The sequence below is a fragment of the Notolepis coatsorum genome (assembly GCF_963971535.1).
Source record: "Notolepis coatsorum genome assembly, chromosome: 6".
Classification (NCBI taxonomy): Eukaryota; Metazoa; Chordata; class Actinopteri; order Aulopiformes; family Paralepididae; genus Notolepis; species Notolepis coatsorum.
In genome coordinates this window covers 159,487,498-159,512,674 of record NC_140170.1, presented here as the reverse complement: position 1 = coordinate 159,512,674, position 25,177 = coordinate 159,487,498, and the positions used below count along the sequence as shown (strand labels likewise).

Genomic DNA, 25,177 nt, shown 5'->3' with positions numbered 1-25,177 from the left:
CAGAGGCCATACATCCAACTAATGGAAGATAGTTTAATTAACTTTAATTAACAGATTGCAGAATGGGTACAGTACAGTACAGCTCAATACACACAATTGTTAAGGGGATGCAGACCAGAGAAAGACTTTCGACTTGTTTACATCAGGGTCCCCCATTTTCAATTCGTAATGAAATTGCTATTATGTGTCTGCATGAACACACAACTGTAACTGTACTCAAAAATAACAAAATAAGGGTTGTCTCAGTTCACAACTATATTGGTCAAGTTTTGGGTGGGACTTGTTTGCGTCCCTACAGCTTCTTATTCAATTGAGCGAGATGCTCGGTTATGTCACACAGCCAGTTTGCATCTGACAGTTCAGACAATATTTCTTCAACCCTTTGTTACCTATTCCGCCTGGATCGTTTTTGTATTTTGGGCTGTAAAATTGTCAAAGAATGTCTGAGGAGTAAGTGCTTTTGGCTTTTTTCCTTTGTTACCTCAGATGTTCAACATACATGTATGTGTAAGAATGTGTAATAACTAAGGCTGTCAAAGTTAAAGCTTTATTAACGCATTAACCCACAATTATTTTAACACTGGTATTTTTTAACCCAATATTAATGTAAAAAAAAAAAAAAAAAAAAAAAACGTTTTTTTTTTTTTTTTTTTTTTTTTTACCTGAGCTCTTGGGGGGCCACATCAAATGACGTGGCGGGCCGGATTTGGCCCGCGGGCCGTGAGTTTGACACCTATGGTCTAGAGGAAGACATTTAACAGGGTCTTTAGCATGAGGTCAATGGGATAAAAAGCCATTGACATTCCAAACAAGGCAGGCATAGAAGCTCCCATGAATCCGTAGAAATGATCGAGTTTAAACGAGCCTGGCAGCGTGCAGCCCCTCGGCATCTGGTCCTTAAGAAGGACATGTTTTGTTTTGACTCCGAGGCCGACAACAACGAACTGGACTAACTAAGTGACGGATTCCAGCGTTTTCTCACAACTTTCATTAAGCTTTACGGGGGCTCGCCTTGCTGCCGGTCTGAAGTCATTACCCTCTGAAAGCCTGTTACGCCGCCATAGGCCAGACAGACGGACACGCGATGCTTATTCTGGTTCGTTAGGTGTTAAATCATAGACAATTTGATCATTCCACAGAGGGTTTTGGTGACCCTTGACCCCCTGGGGGAGCGGCAGGAACGGGGAGGTGTTGGAACAAAAACACAGGAGAATGTGTGTATGACAGGTGCTCCGTGCTCGGCTTTGTCCAGACATCTGAAACATGTGCACTACTCCCCCCTCTTTCTCTCCCTGTGATTGTTCCCTGGGTGTGGTGAGTCTGTTAGTGTGGTGAGTCTGTTAGTGTGGTGAGTCTGTTACTGTGGTGAGTCTGTTAGTTTGGTAAGTCTGTTAGTGTGGTGAGTCTGTTAGTGTGGTGAGTCTGTTAGTGTGGTGAGTCTGTTAGTGTGGTGAGTCTGTGTGGTGAGTCTGTTACTGTGGTGAGTCTGTTAGTGTGGTGAGTCTGTTAGTGTGGTGAGTCTGTTAGTTTGGTAAGTCTGTTAGTGTGGTGAGTCTGTTAGTGTGGTGAGTCTGTTAGTGTGGTGAGTCTGTTAGTGTGGTGAGTCTGTGTGGTGAGTCTGTTACTGTGGTGAGTCTGTTAGTGTGGTGAGTCTGTTAGTGTGGCGAGTCTGTTAGTGTGGTGAGTCTGTTAGTGTGGTGAGTCTGTTAGTGTGGTGACTCTGAGTCTGTTAGTGTGATGAGTCTTAGTGTGGTGAGTCTGCTGGTATGTCTACATACTCCAACAGGTCTCCATTCTGTTTTCCAAACATACAAGAGCCAGGAAGGCTGAACGTGGGCTTCCAGCAATCTAACGTATGCTATCATAAACAGAAATACAATTGGATTAGAATTTATATTTGGATTGTCATTGCACAACTGTAATTGGATTATGGTCCGTTCCATCTGTTGGCGTAGTCAACCAAGCAGCCCAACGTGTTATGCATGAAACCACAAAAGTGTAATTGTGAATTAGTGTTGTTAAAAATATCGAAAAATCGATACATATCGATTCTGAATATTTAAAACGGTTTCAATACTCATTTCCCGAAATATCGATATTTAATTATTCATTTTTTTATTTTTTATTATTATTATTATTATTATTATTATTATTATTATTATTATTATTATTATTATTATTATTATTATTATTATTATTATCATTATTATTATTATTATTATTATTATTATTATTATTATTATTATTGTTATTATTATTATTATTATTATTATTATTATTATTATTATTATTATTATTATTTCTTTTGTATAAGGAAGTTGCATTGTTCATTTCAATACCTGTAATAGTACAGTAGTCCACACACACACACACATGTGCACAGGGAACAAAATAAGTACCAGCCAACCGCCAATGGCTGGTAAAAAATCTGCCTGGCTGGTAGTTTTTAAAATCTACCAGCCAAATGGCTGGTAAGTCAAAAAGTTAAGTTTGTTCCCTGAGAGCAGAGCTAGAAATATAAAAAGGTTTCGAGAGGAGTGGAAGTTTGAAGACAGACTAGACTACAATATGATGCAGGGGTGGTGAGTTGAAACAGTGTTGTGTCCCCGACCCCACTTCTATGTTTCAATAAATTATTTGCATTTAAAACTATTAACGCTGACTCATTCCTTCAGTCCACTCAAAATTATGCTAATATTCCCTATGTTGTTTATGATATTAATTGAAAATAGCATATGAGAGTATTATATAGTAATAATAACACATGGCGATATACTAAAAAGCTATTTTTTATTTTTGGCTGGTAAAAAATCTGCCTGGCTGGTAGTTTTTAAAATCTACCAGCCAAATGGCTGGTAAGTCAAAAAGTTAATTTTGTTCCCTGCATGTGCATTCAGTTAAGTCGGAATATGACTGTAATACAAACAGTTCAGTTTGTCAGGTACATGCAACACAGATTACAGTGTTTACATCTGTCTGCTTGAGAAAATACCATGTTCTGCAATAAAAATGATTGAAGTGAGATGAACAAAGGGTTTTAAAAGTGTTATATTTATCTTCTCTTATAGTACCAGAGAGAAGCTGAGGAGAATCAACCAGCAACAAAAGCAAAATGTATTATTAAAAAAATAAAATAATAATAATAATAATAATAATAATAATAATAATAATAATAATAATAATAATAATAATAATAATAATAATAATAATAATAATAATAATAATAATAATAATAATTATTATTAAAATGTGGTATTGAAAATGGTATCGAATATCGATACTTTTCAAGGTATCGTATCGAAGTTCGAAATTCCAGTATTGTGACAACACTATTGTGAATACAGCATTGCTAGTGGCCTAGGCTGTGTCTGTGACATACTGGGAAAGATACAGTGTATGCATGTGTGACAAACTGTGGACCAGTGTGAGTTTGGGAAATCTATTCATGATGGGCCTGTCTGATATTGTGGTGGGCCTTTCTGATATTGTGATGGGCCTTTCTGATATTGTGATGGGCCTGACTGATATTGTGATGGGCCTGTCTGATATTGTGGTGGGCCTTTCTGATATTGTGGTGGGCCTGACTGATATTGTGGTGGGCCTGTCTGATATTGTGGTGGGCCTGACTGATATTGTGGTGGGCCTGTCTGATATTGTGGTGGGCCTGACTGATATTGTGATGGGCCTGACTGATATTGTGGTGGGCCTGTCTGATATTGTGGTGGGCCTGACTGATATTGTGGTGGGCCTGACTGATATTGTGGTGGGCCTGACTGATATTGTGGTGGGCCTGTCTGATATTGTGATGGGCCTGTCTGATATTGTGGTGGGCCTGTCTGATATTGTGGTGGGCCTGACTGATATTGTGGTGGGCCTGACTAATATTGTGGTGGGCCTGTCTGATATTGTGGTGGGCCTGCCTGATATTGTGATGGGCCTGCCTGATATTGTGGTGGGCCTGTCTGATATTGTGGTGGGCCTGTCTGATATTGCGGTGGGCCTGTCTGATATTGCGGTGGGCCTGTCTGATATTGCGGTGGGCCTGTCTGATATTGTGGTGGGCCTGTCTGATATTGCGGTGGGCCTGCCTGATATTGTGGTGGGCCTGTCTGATAGGTGGGCCTGTCTGATATTGTGGTGGGCCTGACTGATATTGTGGTGGGCCTGTCTGATATTGCGGTGGGCCTGTCTGATATTGCGGTGGGCCTGTCTGATATTGTGGTGGGCCTGTCTGATATTGTGGTGGGCCTGTCTGATATTGCGGTGGGCCTGCCTGATATTGTGGTGGGCCTGACTGATATTGCGATGGGCCTGACTGATATTGTGCTGGGCCTGTCTGATATTGTGGTGGGCCTGACTGATATTGCGATGGGCCTGACTGATATTGCGATGGGCCTGACTGATATTGCGATGGGCCTGACTGATATTGCGCTGGGCCGGCCACAGATAAGTGGACGCGTGGGAAAACGGTGGTCAAGTTTTAGTGTCAAGTGTGACTTTTTCTGACAACACCTCTCTCCATTTGTCCCCGGGAGCGACCGTTCCTTTGACAGCAGCGCACGTTCTAGAACGTTTGGCCGTGTTCCGCCCGGCCGGTGTGTGTGTGTGTGTGACCACGACACACATTGTCACACAGCCTTTATGGTGGACCCTGTGAGTCACAGCTACCGGAGCGGCTGCCAGGCGGCCCGTGTCCCTCCTCTCCTGATTTACAATATTTAGATAAGCGCGTTGCCTAGCAGCGCGGCCGGGTAGACTTTGTACATAGCCGATACATAATCAAACAGCAGTCGGCCGTTGGCAGATTAATACTCTTGTTTTCATCCAGGCGGGCGCAGGCTCAGGCTTGCCTGTTGATGCCTTCATAAGGATATGGGGCTCACTTAAACGGGGACGGTGTGGTACTGATTTCTGCCTGAAACTACACTTCCAGAACCTGCAAGGTGAGCAACATGTTTTCCCCCTCCTCTGCCTATACCGGTGACCTTTTTTCCTCCGAAGCCGGTATCTTGAGGAGAAAGGATGTTTTATGTCTTGAAATAGGAAAGAGCAGGTCTGTAAATATACCGGGCCAGGAGGAGGGGGGGGGGGGGGGGGGGTGGACTTTGGCACTTGCCGCACTTGACTGCCGAACAGAGCGCTAAGGTTTCTGGGATGAATGGCAGGCCCTGTGTGCGAGACGGCAGCCCGGGTCTGGTCCGCCAGGGACGGTCTCAGGCCGGAGGAGCTGCCTCAGAATAGCCTGTTGTTAAGAAAAGGTTATAGGTTACTTCACGAGAGCGCTGAATCATGCTAAGCAGTGGTTCAACTCGCTCACTGGTGCCTATTGTCTCGTTCTGACAAATTTAGGAACAAACAAACTAATACCCCCCCCCCACTACGGTCGGCTCCATTTCTGAAGGCGCCCTATCACTGGATCTGAAATACCACAATGGCATTGGAGCGTGAAGCTTCACTTCAGCCATGTAGGACTAAAGAGCTGATAACAAACTGGTACTCTTGTCTGGTTAACAGGGACAATCTACTCTGAGCAAAACAGTTTTTTGTTTTTTTTGACCCGTGTAGTTTATTTTTCAGTTGGGCTCAGCAGCCAAACTGGAATCCGAGTTTTGAGTGAAAGCCAACGCTGAACAATGACAGAAAGCCGTGTGTTGCCCTATTTTCAGACAATGTATTGTCCACTCGCCTATGTTTTCCACTGCTGGGAAAAGTGGCATTTACACTTTGGCTCGGCCTAGAACAATAGGCGCAGAATCCGTGTGCAGTATTCCGTTGCTCCTCCCTGCCGCTGGGAAAACTGCACTCAGATCTGCAGTTATTTTTGGACTCGTAACTGTAAATCGTGGATGATAGATGGAAGTATTTCTCTTCATATAGAGACCTCTGGCACATAGCGAATGGGAGAAACAGGATGGTTTCAAGTGTGTGTGTGTGTGTGTGTGTGTGTGTGTGTGTGTGTGTGTGTGTGTGTGTGTGTGTGTGTGTGTGTGTGTGTGTGTGTGTGTGTGTGCGTGCGTACGTCAGTTCTAGCCTCTTGGTGTTGGTGCAGAGCTTGGTCGCATGCTCTCTGTTTGCAGAAAGTCTTTTGTTGGACATGGGCTTGTCTTATTTTTAGTCACTCCAGAAAAAGCACAGGCTGTTGCTGAAACATCTCCTTGACCCAAATGGGAGACAAGGCCCCAGTGTGCCAGGGGAGAGCAGAGAATGCGCCATCAGCCCATCAAGGGAATATAATCAAAAACACCATCGCTAAGCAGCCAGCAGATTTTCCCACCTTACGGTTTTCAAGGTTCAAGGTTTATCTGGTTCGGTAACATTAGTCAGTGTTTTAAAGACGCGGGTAACTCCCTCGTCGAAGCTGCAAGAATGCTGTGTATGCTGCGATACTTCAGGATGACTCTACCGCATGGTATTATTAAATGTGTATGAAGAATGATAAGTATAGTCTAGTAAAGCCTACTGTCCCATCATGTCTCGCGGTGTCCTTGTACCACATGTGCCACTCCAGTGCGTTGTGGAAGTCACAGGCGAATCCCTGTGTATTTCACTGTACATATGTAGTTCAAGTTTCAAGTTTGTTTATTAATTATCACAATAAAATACACATACTTTACGGTGAAATGCTTGGTTCTGTATGAGCCCCTGAGAGTCTGCTTCATACAGTAAAAAAAAAAGTAAGAAAGTAAGTAAAAAGTAAGTACAGATATACATATATACAATATACAGTAAAAATTTGTAAACAGTGAGGTATAATGCAGAAAATGAGGTACAAAACTTTGAGGTAAGGTGCAAATGCAAATGAGGTATGAATGTAGTGCAAATCTCTTTAATAATAGATAAATATAATGTAGTGTTAAAGTGTCTAAAGTGAGTGTTGTGGTGAGTGTGTGCATGTGGATGTGTGTGCAGTAGATGATGGGTTGTTACATGGAGTCATTGGGCATCCTGATGGCTGGGGATAGAAGCTCCTTCTGAGTCTCTCTGTACTGGCCATGAGACTCCGGTAGCGCTTGCCTAGCCGCAGTTCAAAGAGGCAGTTGTTTGGGTGACTAGAGTCTTTGGTTATTCTCTTAGCCTTGTACAGCAGTGAAGTGTTTCTGATTATGAAAGAGTTACTATTTTGTAAAAAAAAATATAAAAAAAAGCACGTGCCCAATTTTGCTTTGTCAGACGGTGGATTCGTCCTTTCGGAATGAACCTGTTCAACTCCTCGGTCCTCAGCGCCGTGTTAGTCGACTGCTCGTAGAGAGTTGATGACATGTTATTTAACTCAGTTCTGCTCAGTGTCCATTCCAGTGTTTACTGAAGGCGGTGAGGTACCGTCAGGGGGGGGGGGCTTCTCTGGCTCCTCTGCTGAGTGGAGGGGGGGCCCTCCCGGGGGTCTATCCCCCACATGTGTGTCGGCTTTAATTAGGCCGTGTTTTCCTAGAGGTGAATCGGGTGCCGCTCCGCTCGCCGGTCACAGGAGCCACATACGTGCAACGAGTTAATTTGAGTTGATTATAAAACATTTCGAGAGGGGTTTGACTTCGCGAGAGAGAGAGAGGCGGCCGCGGAACTGCATTCCAAACCATTTATGAACATTTGCCGGCGAGAGACCGTCCTCCTCACTTTGCTCTGAGAGGTGAGCTCTGCCTCCCCGTCGCTCTGCGGGCGGATGGCCACCGGTCGCACCGCTTGGAAGGAGACGGAGATGGACTTTTACTGGACAATTGACACACAATGTGAACTGCGCTTTGTGTTTCTTGTGTGTCCCTCTTAGACACACTCACACACATGTGCCCTTATTTCTACATTTAGCCTATTCAGAGTAGGTCAGGGTTGACTGATGTTCGGTGCCTTGCTCAAGGACACATGGGCGGTGATGGTAGCAAGATGCGCTGCAGATGCTATACCAGCAGTCCACCAGTTACCAGCTCATGGGCTTAAATGGCCAAGGTTTGAACCTCTCAATTATTCTGCCGCAGACAGTGCAGGTTTACTTGTGTTTACCTATAGTGTGACAGGGTTGTGACAGTGCTGTGACGTTCGCCACAGCAAAGTAAAGTATGTAATTGATGTCACACACTTGAGTCATAGAGTGTAAGAGGCAAGACTATAGATAATGGAGGTCGTCCACATGTAGGAATGTACCAAACCACTTCCTGTTCTACGGCTGATACCGTTTCAGAAAACGAAGCCTCAGCCAATACAGAGCATCGATCTCATCTATTACTTCTACTAAACTATATAGATTTAAACCATTAGTTTGGGCCCATTGGACAAAATGTTTTTTGCTCCATTAGAGATATTTCTAACATTCTTCCGTTTGTGAAAGAGGATGAAAATGAAGTCACGTGACTTTGATTTTTGCCTGTTTTTGTATTGCTATTCCTATCAGATACCCTACTACCCTACTTAAAAAGAACACTCCTGACATTTTGGGAAATACACTTTATTTGCCATCTTCCCGAGAGTCAGACACAAAGATTGATATCAATTTCATCTCTGCGCACGGCCGCACGGCAGTTTTGGAGTTGTTGGAAGTTTATTCACTTTTGACAGAGCTAGGCTAGCTGCTCCCTACCGCTTCCAGTCCTTGTGCTAAGCTAGGCTAGCTGCTCCCTACCGCTTCCAGTCCTTGTGCTAAGCTAGGCTAGCTGCTTCTTACCGCTTCCAGTCCTTGTGCTGTGCTAGGCTAGCATGCACCTGGACCTCTCTCTCTCCGGGTGGCTACTGGACACACATGACACTGATATCAATATATACCATTTCTGATTCTGGGGGAAGAGTGTTCTCTCTTTAATAACCTGTTATCTAGCCAATGTCCACGTGACACAGTGCCTTTTTAAAGAGGGTCACCACGGCACAGTAAAGCAGATGAGGGAGGTCACAGGTCAGCCACACAGCGTTAGACCAAAGATAACTGTGAGGATGTCCCGGCGCCCGTGTGTTGTATGTAAGCACTCCCAGAGGCCACGTTCCAAGAATTTCAACCCAACCGTCCGTCTTCCTGCTTATCTACTCTTGTCAACAGAACCCAGCGGCTCCGCTCCACTGTTTATTTACCCAGGAGGAGAAGCCCTATAATGCAACCCCTACACCTCACACCGCCTCTCTCTCCTGTTTGCCACGGCCTTCACTGTTGACCCTCGAACCAGGGTTTCCGTTGGTTACCGTCCACCACGTGTCCTGGAAGATTTCAATGTCCCAGACTCGAGTAGTATTATCAGTGTTTAGTGAGCTTAAAAACAGTTGGCTATATAAAGAATGGCATCATCAAGGCGATGTCGATTCATAATATGTTTTTATTCAAAGGTCGAATAAAATATACATTATATTCCAAATAAAATAATTGTGTTGCTTGTGTTGTTGAGTTGAATAAATGGAGAGACCCTCTGAGCTCCGCGAGCCGCTGCCCGTCTATTATTACAACCGATTGTCCTGGTAAAATAATAACGGTAATTACTAGGGTTGGGTACTTTTCACATTTGAACCGATACCGGTACCAGTTCCTGTAATTCTGTATCGGTACCCAATGGTACAGTTTTTCAATACTTAACTCTCTCTGTACAAAAATAAATAAATAATAATTTCAGTTGTATAAGAATAAGTCCCAACTTTATCTATTTAAAACATTTAGTTATTTATTGTTGTAACACAACACACAAAATAAATTGCATGATCATGTATTATGTTTTAAAATGTTTAAATATCAACATTATCTGGCCATCCTCATATTATCAAACTCCTCTGACCTCGAGATGGGACAGTAATATATATATATTTGCGGAAAATACTTGTCTAGTATATTACACTCTTATACTAAACATGTAAAGGTACCGAAACTTGGTACCGATTGATCTAGCGTGAATTGGTACTCTGTAGTACCGATGTAATTCGGTCGGTACCCTTAAAAGTACAGAGTTCGGTACCCAATAGGGATGGGAATCGAGAATCGGAATCGATTGGGAACCGGTTCCTAATTGTCAGATTCCTGGAATCGCATGCCTCCGTGACTATCGATTCCTCTTATCGATGCCAGGTTTTTTCCGACAGTTGCGCATTTAAAAACAATAACGTTAGCGCCACGCATGTTGCTAACGAATTCTTTTTTGCAATAACGACCTGTTGAATGCAACTACAGTTCAATAGATTAAATTAGTTCTCAAATACATTCTTTTATTTAAGTGTATAGTTAATAAATTTTTTACAGTTTTTGTATTTTATCTCACATGGGGGCTCAACAATAAATGATAAATGACAATCAGAAATGTCAAGTTGCATGTTGTTATTCTAACCAGCTTAGTTCTGTTGCATTTCCAATGTATTTATTTAAATTATAAATGTATCAGGAATCGATAAGGGAATCGATAAAGAATCTGATCGATAAGCAGAATCGATAATGGAATCGTATTGATAAAATCTGATCAATTCCCATCCCTAGTACCCAACCCTAGTAATTACCGGATAACGGAAACCCCGCTTCAAACCCTTGTGTTCACGTTGTTCTCCTGTTCTCTCAGCTTCACTCATTATTACGAATGGCCTTTCTAGGACTGCCCACAACTAAATCAATTCTTAGGACTTAAAGACTTTATAAATTCTTAAAGTCATAGGACTTTGTTGCCTAATCGATTAGGTGATTTAATCATCGACAAATCTGTAAAATTGTGTGTGTCCAACACGCGAGCATAGGAAGAAGGACCTCTTTGTATTTAGGGCTTACCAGATACGTGAGTATTGTTTTCCCGGAAATAACTCATTCAGCAATGGAGGAAAGCCAAGAAATGGATTAGCCTAACTGACCGACAAAGTATTGTTTGACAAAGACCACATGGACCGACTAATGGAGTTTGGAGGCTGATACCAGGCTAAAATAGGGCATTGCTATCAGACACCCTCTCCAATACTAAAATCCGACACCATATCTGGGCCATATAACAGAAAAGTCTTTTGCCAAGTAAGCTTGCACATACAAGGAATTTGGTGCATCAACATTAACAAGACAATTAAAGTAGAATAAAATTAAATGTAATATATAAACTAAATTAGAATAAGAATATAATATAGGACAGGGCTGTACAATTGTGCAGGATTGTAGTAGAATATATACACTAGATTAGAAAAAGAAATACAGTGGAATAAAATATATAACAGAGCTGTGCAATTGTGCAAAAGAATATGAACGGTGTCATGTTCAGATGCTCACAGTTTTGGGTATATGTTTTAAGTTTCAAGTTTCTTTATTAGTTGTCATACAGAAGTACAGAATACTTTTATATAAAATGCTTCTTTCTGTTATGCTCCAGAGATTATGCTAGATAAAAATAGATAAGTATAAAATAAGTATAGTAAGTATAAAATAGAAGTCAAGTACGTAGACAAAAGTGTTCAATATATATACATATATACAATATACAATGCAGAGTAGAAAAGTAACTGAGTTACAATACTATACAGTACAATGCAGAAATGGGATGAGGTACAATTTAGGTACAATTTACAGTAAGGTGTAATGAGGTATGGGTTGTAGTGCAAATTCTTTACCAATAAATATAAATATAAAGTCTAAAGTGGGTAAAGTGGGCGCTGCAGTGAGTTGTTTGTTTAAAGTGAGTGTGTGCGTGTGGATGTGTGTGCTGTGAGTGCATTTGATAGTTGTTACTGTCATTTAGCATTCTGATGGCCTGAGGATAGAAGGATGTGCAAATATAATAGCCCAGGTCCAGGAAGGGTGTGTTAATGTAACATGTCAGAAAAATCGCAACAACCTTCATCCCCTGTATGGTTGCTTTTGGAATCCTCTTCTTCCAGCCCTGCCTCACTGGCTGCTCTGGCTCACGCACCTCTACCTTTTCCCACCTCTCCCTACTCTAAAAATATCATTGTCAAATCAACACTCAGGATATGGAACCAGTTCAGACGACATTTTGGTTTACAATCTTTTTCTTTACTAGCTCCAATTACAGCTAACCCTGTTTTCCCCCCCTCTGTGATGGATAGAGCTTTTCTCTCCTGGTCCCCTCTTGGTATTAGAACGTTCAGTGATTTATATATAGAAAATATTTTTGCATCATTTGAACAACTGTCTGACAAGTTCTCTCTTTCGAGGTCACATGTCTTCAGATACTTGCAAGTCCGCAGTTTTGTACGTAATATCAACCCACAGTTCCCCAAACTCCCAGAAGCCACTCCTATTGACACTTTACTAAAGCCTACACTGGTCACAAAGGGTATTATATCTGTCCTGTATGGCTTGATTTCCTCACTGCGTCCTACCTCATTAGAAAAGATCAGGAGGAGATGGGAGGAGGACCTGGGTGAGGATATCACAGAAAACCTGTGGGAGGATATTCTACACCGGGTCCACTCCTCTTCAATTTGTGCCAGGCACGGACTGATCCAATGTAAAATTGTTCACCGTTCACACTTTACTAAAGTCAGGCTAGCCAAGATCTATGGCAACATTGATCCCACCTGTGACAGATGCCACCGTGCCCCTGCTACACATAGTCACATGTTTTGGTCCTGCCCTTCCCTGCATAACTTTTGGTCTGAAATATTTGAAACTATCTCAAATAGTATTGAGATCCCAATCAGCCCGACTGCCATAACTGCTTGCTTTGGTGTCTCTATCTCCCCTACTACTCTGTCTCTGCCACGATATAAAGCTGACCTGGTGGCATTTGTCACTCTCCTGGCTAGACGTCTCATTTTACTGCATTGGAAGTCACCCACTCCTCCATCTCACTCTATGTGGCTCAGGGATATTTTGCACTTCCTTAAGATGGAGAAAATAAGGTGTGTCATAAGGGGTTTTACAGCTAGATTTTATAAAACATGGGGCCGTTTCTTTACCTATGTTGGGGAACAAGGCTCAATCGACCCCCCATAAATAATGCTCACTCCTAACCTAGCACAGTCCAGTCGAGTGACCTATCTACTTGTGCAAATGTAACCGATGTCTACCTTCTCGTTTAAAAAAAAAATGTGTTCCATTCCTCTATTCCTGCTGTACAGTGCTTGTCCTGAGTGTACATATCTGTTTAATTGACTATGTCCGAAACAATATCTATATTTATTTTGTGGTGTACTATTTTTTAGTCTATATATTCAACAGACCTATACTTTGACTACTTATACGTAGCCATGTGCAACATGTATATTATTTACATTCAACAGACCTATATTTTGTTTATTTATACATAGTTTTGTGCAATAGGTATATTGTTTATCCAACAGACCTATATTTTGACTAACTATATGTACCTTTGTGCAATATGTATATTGTCTACATTCAACAGACCTATATTTTGACTACTTATATGTAGATATGTGCAATACATCTGGCATATATGTGTACAATTTGACCTTGTGATGATCTCATATTGCAATGAAAAAACTTCAATAAACAAAGTTTTGAAAAAAAAAAGAAAATCGCAACAAAGTGACTGGATTCAGGCCTAGGCCTGTATATCACTTTTGTCCAACATGATCCCCAAAAGAATGCTCTGTTCCGTGCAATAAGAGTAACAGACGCGTTCAGTGCTCAGACGATATCGGACGCTAACTGAAGTGAAGTGGTCGTTATTGGTGGTTAAAGTAGCACCGTGTTCACGTCTCTCTCTCCGCCTGCCTCATTACGACGACGTTAAAGCCTGAACCCATTACTTTTAAGGGAGAGGAGGAATCCGGCCTCAGGCCTCGGCCCTGAATGCCCCATTATTTCAAGACTTCCGCCCCTTCAGCCCACGGAGCCGTCGGCGTAACAAGTCGTCTGACTCACGGTGGCCTTGCTGTACCAGCGCTGGGAGAGCGGTTAGACCCGATCAATGCCGACAACTCCCCGTTAATGATCCCGGCCCTCCCCCGTGGACACACTTCAAACACACTTCCCCCGTGGACTTGTGCACGGTCGAACCCCTGTGATTCACATGTGATTTTTCGTTCTTATTTGTTAACTGTTGCTTTTCCCGGCTCCTCAACCGTTAGTCGATTTGTAAACATAGTACACACAACATATATTCTATCTATACAAACTATAACTATAAATATAAACTAAGTAAGCTATAAATAAACTATAAACGAAAAACTATAAACTAAACATAATACACAATGTATATTCTATATATCTATACAAACTATAAGCTATAACTATAAACTATAACTATAAACTAAATAAACTATAAACTAAAGTTAAACTATAAGCTAAAACTATAAACTAAACACACAACGTACAAACTATACAATACATGGTATATGTTCGCAGCAGTGTGTGCGTGTCATAAGGAAACATTAGGAAACACAGGGTGCAGGTGGAGCTAGTCTACATCTCTCATTCTCTCACTACTAGGTCTGGGGTAAGACGGAGTGTTAAAGCCCCTCGACTCCACTCACGAGAGCCATGGCAGGGCTCTTATCGGTGCCCTGTTGTGAGCGGCGGAGGCCAGATGGTCACCCAGCATATAAGGGAGCGTGGACACTCGGGCCGGCCGGCTTTGGAAGCTCTCCTGTTTCCTCTCTAGGTTCCCTCTGTGTTTACCTGGCTGGTGGAGGGTAACACGGAGCGCCTTGGACTCAGCCGACTGGCACCGGTTACGGAGATGATAAGAGAGATGAAAGTCAAACTGAGATCAAAAGCCCGGACAAAATTTTCCTATTTAAAAAGTTAATCGAGAAATTATGTTATGATGGATGTTGTTCACAAAACGGCAGGTTTTATACTCAACCCTTTCACTAGTGTGGTAGTGAAAGAGTTAACCTTCTGTAGTGTGGTAGTGAAAGGGTTAACCTTCTGTGGTGTGGTAGTGAAAGGTTAACCTTCTGTAGTGTGGTAGTGAAAGGGTTAACCTTATGTAGTGTGGTAGTGAAAGGTTAACCTGTAGTGTGGTAGTGAAAGCTTAACCTGTAGTGTGGTAGTGAAAGGTTAACCTGTAGTGTGGTAGTGAAAGGTTAACCTGTAGTGTGGTAGTGAAAGGGTTAACGTTCTGTAGTGTGGTAGTGAAAGGGTTAACCTTCTGTAGTGTGGTAGTGAAAGGGTTAACTTTCTTGAACAAGGCCAAATAAAGTTACTGGTGGTCACTGACCCCAGATCAGCCCTACTTCTACTCAGGGAACCTTTGTGAATATGAGCCCAGACGTGCACAACAAAGGGTTAAAAAGGTCATCAGTTCCTGTGTGAATGGCATGCATACTTATATAATACCAACACCATTTTGTTTAGGATAAGGCAGTGTGAAAATGGAGAGTGGAGATTATTAGACCCAAAGCACCTCTATAACTCACTCACTCACTCACTCACTCACCCACTCACTCACTCATTCAGTCGATTGCTCACACTTAGCCGCTCTGCCCCCTAGTGGCGTCCCACGAGCACCAGCTTGATATCTCGACAACAACAATCTACCATGTGCAACACTCGCAGACCTCAGCTAACCATCTCAACGCCATGGTATGAAAGCTCCTGGTAGATGATCATTACTTTCGGTAGAACACCATTATATTTTACTGACATTCTGTTCTGTTTATAGGTGCATGCTAAGTATTTTGATATTGCCTCATTTGGTGATCCGAGGAGGGGAGAGAGAGAGCGAGAGAGAGGGAGAGAGAGAGAGCGAGCGAGCTCAGCCATTGGCTCACTGCCCTGAGATCTGTTTCTCCATTCGGCCAATATCAGGGTTGATGCACGATGTTAGTGTTTCATCATGCATGTATGTGTGCACGGCTGCACGCCTTGTGTTGGCTAATCAGCTCACAAATTTAAGCCCCCCCCCCCTCCCCCCGAGCTAACCATCTCCACACCCTATATATGCACAGTGTGACATGGGCCCCCACCCCCCCGCCCAATGCATGCTCTTCGGTCTACCACAGGCCCGCGAGATGCTTAGAATCTATGAGACTATGTGTCCTTGTTTTGTAGCCAACATAGAAACATGGTAACCCTGGCAGCCCTGGGCTGGCGCTCTGCAGCTCTGTGGCTATTTCTGAGAGCAGGGGGGGGGGGGGGGGGGGTCAGAGGGCTCGCTTGGCAGGAACATAAGGGAACAATTGTGGGTATTAGGTGGATAGCGTGGGGACAGTTGCCCATGCTAGGCACCGTGCCCCCTTCTTGTGTCCCCGCAGGTAGCCTGCCCAGTGGGCCCGTGTCCCAAACTGGTGGGACATGGGAGGAAAGAGCCTCTTCTCTGTACTGGGGATGATGGGATGATGACCTCAGCACTGTATGGTGGATTTTCAATAAAGCTAAGCCCCGCCCCTTTGCCCTCGGTCCTTCACAGGTATTTCTATGGACTTGGATGAGTGACAGCCAAAGGAAAACATTGCCAGACCCTCAAGGAATCATTAGAGGTAAAGAAGGGAGTGTCATCAGTTAATCGGGTGTTTTAAATTCACAAATTCCCTCCACGCTCCGTATCCTCACCTCCTGCGCCCTCTCCTCCCCCACTCCAGATCTTTTAATGTCGATACTTATAACGCTTGTTAAACTATGGTCGTGACATTGGAGAATTCCTCCTAATATTTTAGATGTATTTTAGAGGTATGTATTTAACTGTTTAGTCAAGTGTGGTAGTGAAAGGGTTAACCGTCTGTGGTGTGGTAGTGAAAGGTTAACCCTTTGTAGTGTGGTATTGAAATGGTTACCTTCTGTAGTGTGGTAGTGAAAGGGTTATCCTTCTGTAGTGTCGTAGTGAAAGGGTTAACCTTCTGTAGTGTTGTAGTGAAAGGGTTAACCGTCTGTAGTGTGATAGTGAATGTGTTAACCCTTTGTAGTATGGTAGTGAAAGGGTTAACCTTCTGTAGTGTGGTAGTGAAAGGGTTAACCTTCTGTTGTGTGGTACTGAAAGGTTAACCTTCTGTAGTGTGGTAGTGAAAGGGTTAACCTTCTGTTGTGTGGTACTGAAAGGTTAACCTTCTGTAGTGTGGTAGTGAAAGGTTAACCTTCTTTATTACATGGCGTTTTCACAATCGCCGAAATGCTTGCTTGTGATTGGTCAATAGCGCACGTCAGAGGTCCGTTGTCACACGATAACGGACCTCTGCCAAGCAATAATGACCGCTGTGCGCAGCTGTTCGCAATCAAGCCCACTACAACACTGTATCAGTGCAATCAGACCACAGACCTGCCGACTGCCGATAATAATAATCACTTTATTTGGGCTGACAGAGCCACAGAACAACTGCGTTTGCATTTGATCTCGTCTTGTCGATGGTGTACAATGAATTAGGTATATTTGTTAGTAAGTTAGCCATGTAATAAGCGGGATAATGTATAGCTATACTCGATCATTGTCGCAAAATAATTTACCTTCACTGACGTTTAAAACACCTCGGCGCTGCGCCTCGGTATTTTAAACTCCGTGTCGGTAAATTATTTTGCGACAATGACCTCGTAGCTATACATTATCCCTTACGTAATGTGGTAGTGAAAGGTTAACCCTTTGTAGTGTGGTAGTGAAAGGGTTAACCTTCTGTAGTGTGGTAGTGAAAGGGTTAACCTTCTGTAGTTTGGTAGTGAAAGCGTTAACCCTTTGTAGTGTGGTAGTGAAAGGGTTAAGAGGTATTTACCTTTTTGTCAAGGTAGTGTAATGAAACCAGGGGGGTAGAAACCAAGTCATTGCTAGCCAGTGGTGAAGGCCACAACACCGCAACGCTGGTATGTAGTATGTACCTATAAAGTTGAGCTCTCAGAAATGGTTACCCCCCCCCCCCCCCCCCCCCCCCCCCCCCCCTTGTGCTCCGCCTCCTCCCTCAGCTGTTCTCGCAGCTCTCACTCGGACACGCTCACACTGGCACAGTTAAGGCTGTTGTGCATCGGGGAACTGGACCAAGCAGACATAATGGAGCCCCCGAAGACGAGCATGACCTGAATATAGAACCAGCAGAGCAGCACACTCCGGCACCTGCCGGGTTCTGATACTCGTTGTGACCCCGATTACCTTTAGGTAGTTAAAGGTGTGGCCTCGCTATGACCTGGCGACTCATCTCCGCACTCTATTAGACACATTAGACTCTATTTAGTATGTTAGTTGTAGGGAGCGATGGACCCCGGCCTACAATTTCTCTGAAATCTAGTTCATGTTCCAATTATGTCCTAAACGGGCTGTCCCTCTTACATACGACCTGTTTCGATGTCCGAAAAAGCCCCTCCAGGGTTCCCGGGTTATTTATTTAATTTAATTTCAAACCTTTTATTTAAACTCGAAAAGGCAACTGAGGTTTCCCACATTTTACGGTCACGTCGAGTGTACGCACAGAACTAAGTGAATTTTTTTTAACCGCATATAAAATCACACAGCACGTACAACTTGATTGATAAAGGTTGGAGTAGATCAAGGTTTTAAACTCTGCAACAGAGGGGAGAATCTCACAAGCTTTAAGGACCGTTGGAGTTCATTCCATGAGCTAGAGGGGCATCATAGCGAAATGCTGATCTACCCTGTTCAGAGCAAACTCTGGGGACCCGAGAGACAGAAGAAGGGCTGTTAATATGCTATTAGTGTTGCTTTGGCAAATTCAATTTGTGGTGGCGCGGCTAATATTGCGGTGGACCTCTATCTGTAGGAAACACTGCCATTCCTGTGTACGCTCTTTGTGCCTGTGTATTGTGCTGAGTTAGCGGTTAGCCGGTCATTCTACTAGCTGGTGGTTGTGGCAGCAGCAGCACTGTGAGCGGATGGTCCCCTCTTCGGGCCTGCTGGCCCCGGGCCCCCAGTCTGGCTCTGGGCCCGGAGCCTCACTGAGTGTGTCCACCTGTCTCTCTGAGTCAGGGAGCAAACACACACTCCATCTTCCCCCTGCTGCTTCTCTGCCCACCAGAGGGATGACATCACTGCCGACCCGCACACGCACACACACACACATTTACACGTATGCACATGCGCACACACACACAGATGGATACATGTAGGGGATAGGAACCCTCACACTCTCCATATGGCCAAGAGAGGGCATCTTCATGGTTCTCGCTCCATCAAGCAGTGTGTTGTTTACAGGTTGTCTCTCTGATGAGCGCTCTGGCGTGAGGGCAGCAGGCTTGAGTCATGAGACCCGCTGGCGATTACACGTCAGTGGCACCGCTTAGTGGTTTAGATCTTCTCTCTCTTCTCTGTGTTTCTTTTTTAAATAAAATTGTTTTGCCTTTCCATCATTTTTCTCCCATCGCCCAATTTAGTCGTTATGCCAATTCCGTTCCTGGTCATTGCCCTACTGTCGGTCTGGGGAGGGTGTAGACTATCACATGCTGCCCGCATGCTTAGACCTCTATGCTACCCAGCCGCACCTCTTCTCTGTGTTTCTAACAATATCCTCTCCTCTCCTCTCCTCTCCTCTCCTCTCCTCTCCTCTCATCTCCTCTCCTCTCCTCTCCTCTCCTCTCCTCTCCTCTCCGCTCCTCTCCTCTCCTCTCCTCTCCTCTCCCCTCCCCTCCTCTCCTCTCCTCTCCTCTCCTCTCTCCTCTCCTCTTCTCCTCTCCCCTCCCCTCCTCTCCTCTCCTCTCCTCTCCTCTCCTCTCCTCTTCTCCCTCCCCTCCTCTCCTCTCCTCTCCTCTCCTCTCCCCCCCCCACAGTGCTGATTGGGTGGAGATCCTGGAGCCGCGCTCTCGGGAGCGCATGTACGTCAACCTGGCCACGGGCGAGTGTGGCTGGGAGGCCCCGCTGGGCGCCCCGGTCCGCCAGGCCGACGGCAACCAGTGGTGGGAGCTCTTCGACCCCCAGAGCGGCCGCTTCTACTACTACAACTCCGCCGGGCGCCGCACGGTCTGGCACCGGCCCCAGGGCGGCGACATAGTGCCCCTGTCCCAGCTCCAGGCCATGAAGCGCTGCACCGAGGCCAAGCGGGCGGCGGCCGGCGGCGGCGGGGTCGTTGGAACCGGTGGAGTCGGTGGAGGAGCTGCGGAGAGGCACCACCACCACGGGGGGACCACGGGGAGCACCGGCAGCGTCGGGAGCCAGGGGCGCCGCACCCCTCTCCCCTCCGAGCAGGACAGAGCGACCCCCGTCCTCCTCAGACCCCCGGAGGCCGGCGAGAAGGAGGCCGCCGAGACGACCGCCGAGACGACCGCCGAGACGACCGCCGAGACGACCGCCGAGACGACCGCTGAGACAGCTGAGACTGAGCCACCGGTGGCGGAGGAGGCGTCCCAGGGAGACGACGACGGCGGCAGTAGCAGCGGCACGGAGCTCAACGCAGACGGCAGCAAAGAGCCACCGAGGTAAGACGAGCGGCTCAGGAGGTAGAGCGGCCGCGTGGTCATCCGGAGGTTCCCGGTTCGATTCCCACTCCTCCCGGGCAGCGTGTCGAAGTGTCCTTGAGCAAGACACTTAACCCCCTAATTGCTCCCGATGAGCAGGTTGGCACCTTGTCTGGTCGCCTCCGCTGTCTGTGTGCGAATGTGTGAGTGAATGGGTGAATGTGAGGAACAAAATTGTAAAGTGCTTTGGATAAAAGCTGTTATATAAACGCACCGTTTACCGTTCATGAGATCCTATATAGGGTCTCTGCCACCAGACCGTGTTAGCTTCCGCGGTAATGCCGGAGAGGGAATTTGTTCTTGATCATTAGGGGATCGTATTACTGTGAGAAACAGAGGGGAAATGTGATAGTCATCATGGCACAGTGACTCCTAATGACTTTCGAATGCTCATGGCGGCTATGAGAACTTATTTTGACTTTTGACCAGTGAGGCTGATCTCAAAGTGGCATTTTATTTTCATTCTTCTCACTTATCAGCGCATTCCATGTGCCCCGTGTTTCCACAGCGCGGCCTGTGAACCGTGCTCGGTCATTTCAACAAATCGCTACCAAATGGGGAAAAAGGGGGGTTGCAGTCATATTATAGAGCATGACCCCCGCCCCACCTTCCCCTTCCCCAGCCCCCTCCTCTTTTGCTAGTGTTGTTGACGGAAACCGGCTCCCAACAGTTAAGCCATTCAGACACCCCATCATGCGCTCTGTGCTGTGGCCGAGTCCCAAACCACCATCTCCCCCTCCCAGTCAGATTCCAAGCATGCCACTTCTATTCCCCCTGGCCCAGAGCCACCAGGGCCTTCTCAGTACCCTTCTGTGTGCTCACTCCTCTTCTCTTCTCTCTTCTCCTCTCCTCTCTCCACTCTCTCTCCCCTCCCCTCCACCCCTCTTCTCTCTCTCCTCTTCTCTCCTCTTCTCTCTCTCCTCTCCACTCCTCTTCTCTCTTCTCTCTCTCCTCTTCTCTCCTCTTCTCTCTCTCCTCTTCTCTCCTCTTCTCTCTTCTCTCTCCTCTCCGCTCCTCTCCTCTCTTCTCTCCTCTCTTCTCTCTCCTCTCCTCCTCCCTCTTCTCTCCTCTCCTCTCCTCTCCTCTCTTCTCTCTCCTCTCTTCTCTCTCCTCTCCTCTCTTCTCTCTCCTCTTCTCTCTCCTCTCCTCTCTTCTCTTCTCTTCTCTCTCCTCTCCTCCTCCCTCTCCTCTCCTCTCCTCCCTCTCCTCTCCTCCCTCTCCTCTCTTCCCTCTCCTCTTCTCTCCTCTCCTCTCCTCTCCTCTCTTCTCTTCTCTCTCCTCTCTTCTCTCTCCTCTCCTCTCTTCTCTCTCCTCTCCTCTCCTCTCTTCTCTCTCCTCTCCTCTCTTCTCTCCTCCCTCCTCTCCTCCCTCTCCTCTCTGGCCACCTCGTTTCATTTTCCTAAAACAAAACAAGGCCACCGGCCATCAAAGACCCGTAGCGTCTCTTCTCTGGGTGGGAAAACCAAACCACTGCCAGCCAAAAATGTTGTATGGTCACTTTCCCCTCTTCCTTCTTATTACTTCACTGTTTCAGGGTGTAAGAAAAATGTGCGTGTGAATAAAAAAGACACACGAGACGAGAGCCAAGTCCGGGAGCGTGTATTAGTGGGTAGTAAGTTAGTAACGAGCCGAGCCGGCTGCGAACAGAGGACGCCTGCTGCTTCCACAGGCGTCTACAGCAGGGGACTCTGGGTCTCCGGTTCCCTCGGCCGCTCTGACCTCACCTTGGCCCGGGAGGAGGTCTCGTCTCTGACCCGCCGACCCCCTGTGGCATTACGTAAAATGTAGAGGGGGGAACTAATCGTTCACTTCTGGCCGCTGAAAGGTACCCTCCGTGAAGCCTCCTCACCTTGCCCCCTACCCCCCCCTGATGTGTGTGAGTGTTAAAACTCCCCCGGGGTCCTGCATGTTCAGCGGTCATCATCAATGACTCAACTGTTCCCAGAAGCCTCTATGTCTTCCCCAAAACAATGAGCAGCTGTGTTTGGGGAGAAAAGGGGGTCCGAGGAGGAGACAAACTTGTGCGGACCTTCATACCCCCACTTAGCCATATGGTGTGGTTCACATTTACGCCGGGTTCCGCTCTCAGCCTTGCGGGTAATTAGATACCGCCACGCAACGAGGAGAGACGCTGGAATGTGACAAGCCAAAATGGATGAAAACAAACACTCGACGGTCTCGTGTTTTTGGGGGGGCTTGGGGGAGGGAGCGTTCAGAGACGTGCTCCTCTTCAGCTATACAGCCCGCTCTGCTTATTGGGCGTGACGGGGGTCAGCTGCTGGATAGGAACACTGGGATGTGTCGCTGTTGTCTTCTGGTTACCATAGCAACCAGAGTTTTCACTTCCCTTTCGTCTGCTTTCCTCCGACCACCTGAGTCAGGGGCTTTGACAGGGAGGGTGGAGACGTAACATGGCTGGTGGGCTGTGGGCCAAAGAATGGTCATAGATTCGTATTATTATAATTAAATGTAACAGGTGTTATGTCAATTATTATTATTATATTTATTTTTGATCAAATCAAATGTATTAACAAATGTAATTAACGACAACACACATTAATTAATTACGTCTTCTTTAAACAAGTCAAGAAGAAACATCACAATAAATTAAAAACAAAGCCAAAAACACCAGGAAAATTAAATAGAATGCAAAATAAATGTATCAACACTCCCAGACATACCCCACGCGAAGGTAAGGAAAAACTCACTAAAAACCTAGCAATAGGAAAAAAGCACCACAGGAAATGTGGAGGGGAGAAACCTTAGGTGATAGACAGTAGTGTTGCTATAAATCAGGCGAAACAGTTGATAAGCATGTACATATACGTGTAATGAAACACAAATAAGTACATGCAATAGCAACTGGGGTACATAAGAACATTTTGAAAGATTGAAAATATGGCAGATCCATTTGAGGTATAGGGGGGGGGGGGGGTGTATAGAGGGTCGCATCCTCCCGGTCATCATCACGGACGTCCACCACTTCGGTCATCACCACGAGACAACTAATTATAATAATAATAATAATCGTATTAATAATAATCTTTATAATGAGCAAGTTGGCCAAATGTTCAAAAGATGTAATATCTTTTGCTGGCGTTTTTTGTCTTCTAGGCTTCTGGAATGCATTCCAGTAAGTCTTATCAGTAGCCTTGTGTTTGTTGCTTCTGACAGTGAGTCCTCAGCCAACCCCTATACCAGTGTGAAGCCCACCAGACTGGCAACAATACCCCAAAACCAGTAAAATAGCTGCCACTGGTTGGAACACAGTGCTGGGGAAATCATTTAAAGTTATTTCCGTCCTTCCAGTTGGTCATATTTTCGGTCATAGCTTTTTTTTTAGCCCCATAAGTTATTTCTATCTTCTTCAAGGTTCCTTAATTTGGTGTCTCGACACGTGGGTTCTATTTATTCCAACATCATGTTCCCTTTTCTCCTGCTTTCTGACGCGGAGGCGAGGGGGAGGCGGATTTTACAGAAATTAGACCTTTATTAGTTTATGGCTTTTGAAAAACAATAGCTGTCTCTGTGGCTACGGGGGACAATCCCAGTTGTTCCATCTGCAGTTTCCTTTTGTTTTCGACCCGTGAAATAAATCAGAGGAGTCGTCATAACAACAGGCTGACGAGTTTCCAGAAGTTTCCAATAACACGACATCTGCGTGTTATTCCACACACTGTTGGCTTGATTCAGCTTCCGGTCCGTGTCGTTTGACCTCCTCCCCCCCTTCCTCCCTCCCTCTGTATCTATGAATGCTCATCATGTCACAGCTTGGCTGAAAATGTCATATCTCGCTCAGTCAACTCATCGGAGACCAATCCAATGATTCTCAGCGCCAGCGGGCTCTGAGTTCACGCCGCCTCGGGTCACCAAACCCGCTCTATGCGGGAGGCAGAAGCAAAACAGAACCCGTGACTTAACCCTTTCACTACCACACTACAGACGGTTAACCCTTTCATTACCACGCTACAGAAGGTTAACCTTTCACTACCACACACTACAGACAAGCGGGAAGTCTACATACACCGTCTGTAGTGTGGTAGTGAAAGGTTAACCTTCTGTAGTGCGGTAGTGAAAGGTTAACCTTCTGTAGTGTGGTAGTGAAAGGTTAACTTTCTGTAGCGTGGTAGTGAAAGGGTTAACCCATTGTCCTGTGGCAGTGAAAGGGTTAAAAGGTGTGCATGCAGATAATACTGACGTCTGTAACTGGAACATGCATTTGATGTGTGTGTGTGTGTGCATGTGCGTGTGTGTGTGTGTGTGTGTTTTTTTTAAGCGAAGGGGGCAGCGTATTCGGCTCTTATCACATGTCCTGGGAATTTCTTGGTATTCTGAGCCTGCGAGGCGCATGAGGAAAACCCCCCCGGGCCCCTGGGCCAGGAGGAGTAAACATGCCTCTGTCACATGAAGCTGTGTGTAGTGCAGGGGGGCCCCCCTGATCTGTTTACATGATCTAGAGCTGAAAATCCAAGGTGTTACTGATCAGCTTGCTTGTAACATCTGTACTGGATTTCACCGTGTGTGTGTGTGTGTGTGTGTGTGTGTGTGTGTGTGTGGCTACATACCGTATATCATCCACCGGTCATCCGTACAAAATTTCACCACAGATAACCCATTTTGTGTGTGTGTGTGTGTGTATAGTCAAGTGTGTATAGTGTGTATAGTGTGTGTAGTGTGTACATGCTTGTGTATCTGCACCCATCTGCACTGTGTGTGTGTGTGTGTAGTGTGTACATGCTTGTGTATCTGCACCCATCTGCACTGTGTGTGTGGGCCGTGCCCGTGTCTCGTTCCAGGAGCCATGCTGGGTCTGAGTGGATGCGTCACGCCTGTGGAGGAGGGCACATGACAGCGTGGAGGTCAACCCAGGGCTGACCCCCGGCTGGTTCACACCAGGGTCACTGGCCTCCATTGTCCTGTGTGCTGGCCTCAGGGCTATAAGGCATC

General features: G+C 45.6%; 1 protein-coding gene across 2 annotated transcripts in view; it reads left to right on the top strand.

The window, feature by feature from the left end:
* arhgap46a (Rho GTPase activating protein 46a) overlaps positions 1–25,177 on the top strand; it is an 89,774-nt gene that overhangs the window by 12,546 nt on the left and 52,051 nt on the right. For both annotated transcript variants that reach the window (XM_084316459.1, XM_084316458.1), the window contains exon 2: positions 19,547–20,191. In XM_084316459.1, the coding sequence (XP_084172585.1) occupies positions 19,547–20,191 (645 nt within the window). The remainder of the gene's footprint in view (positions 1–19,546; positions 20,192–25,177) is intronic.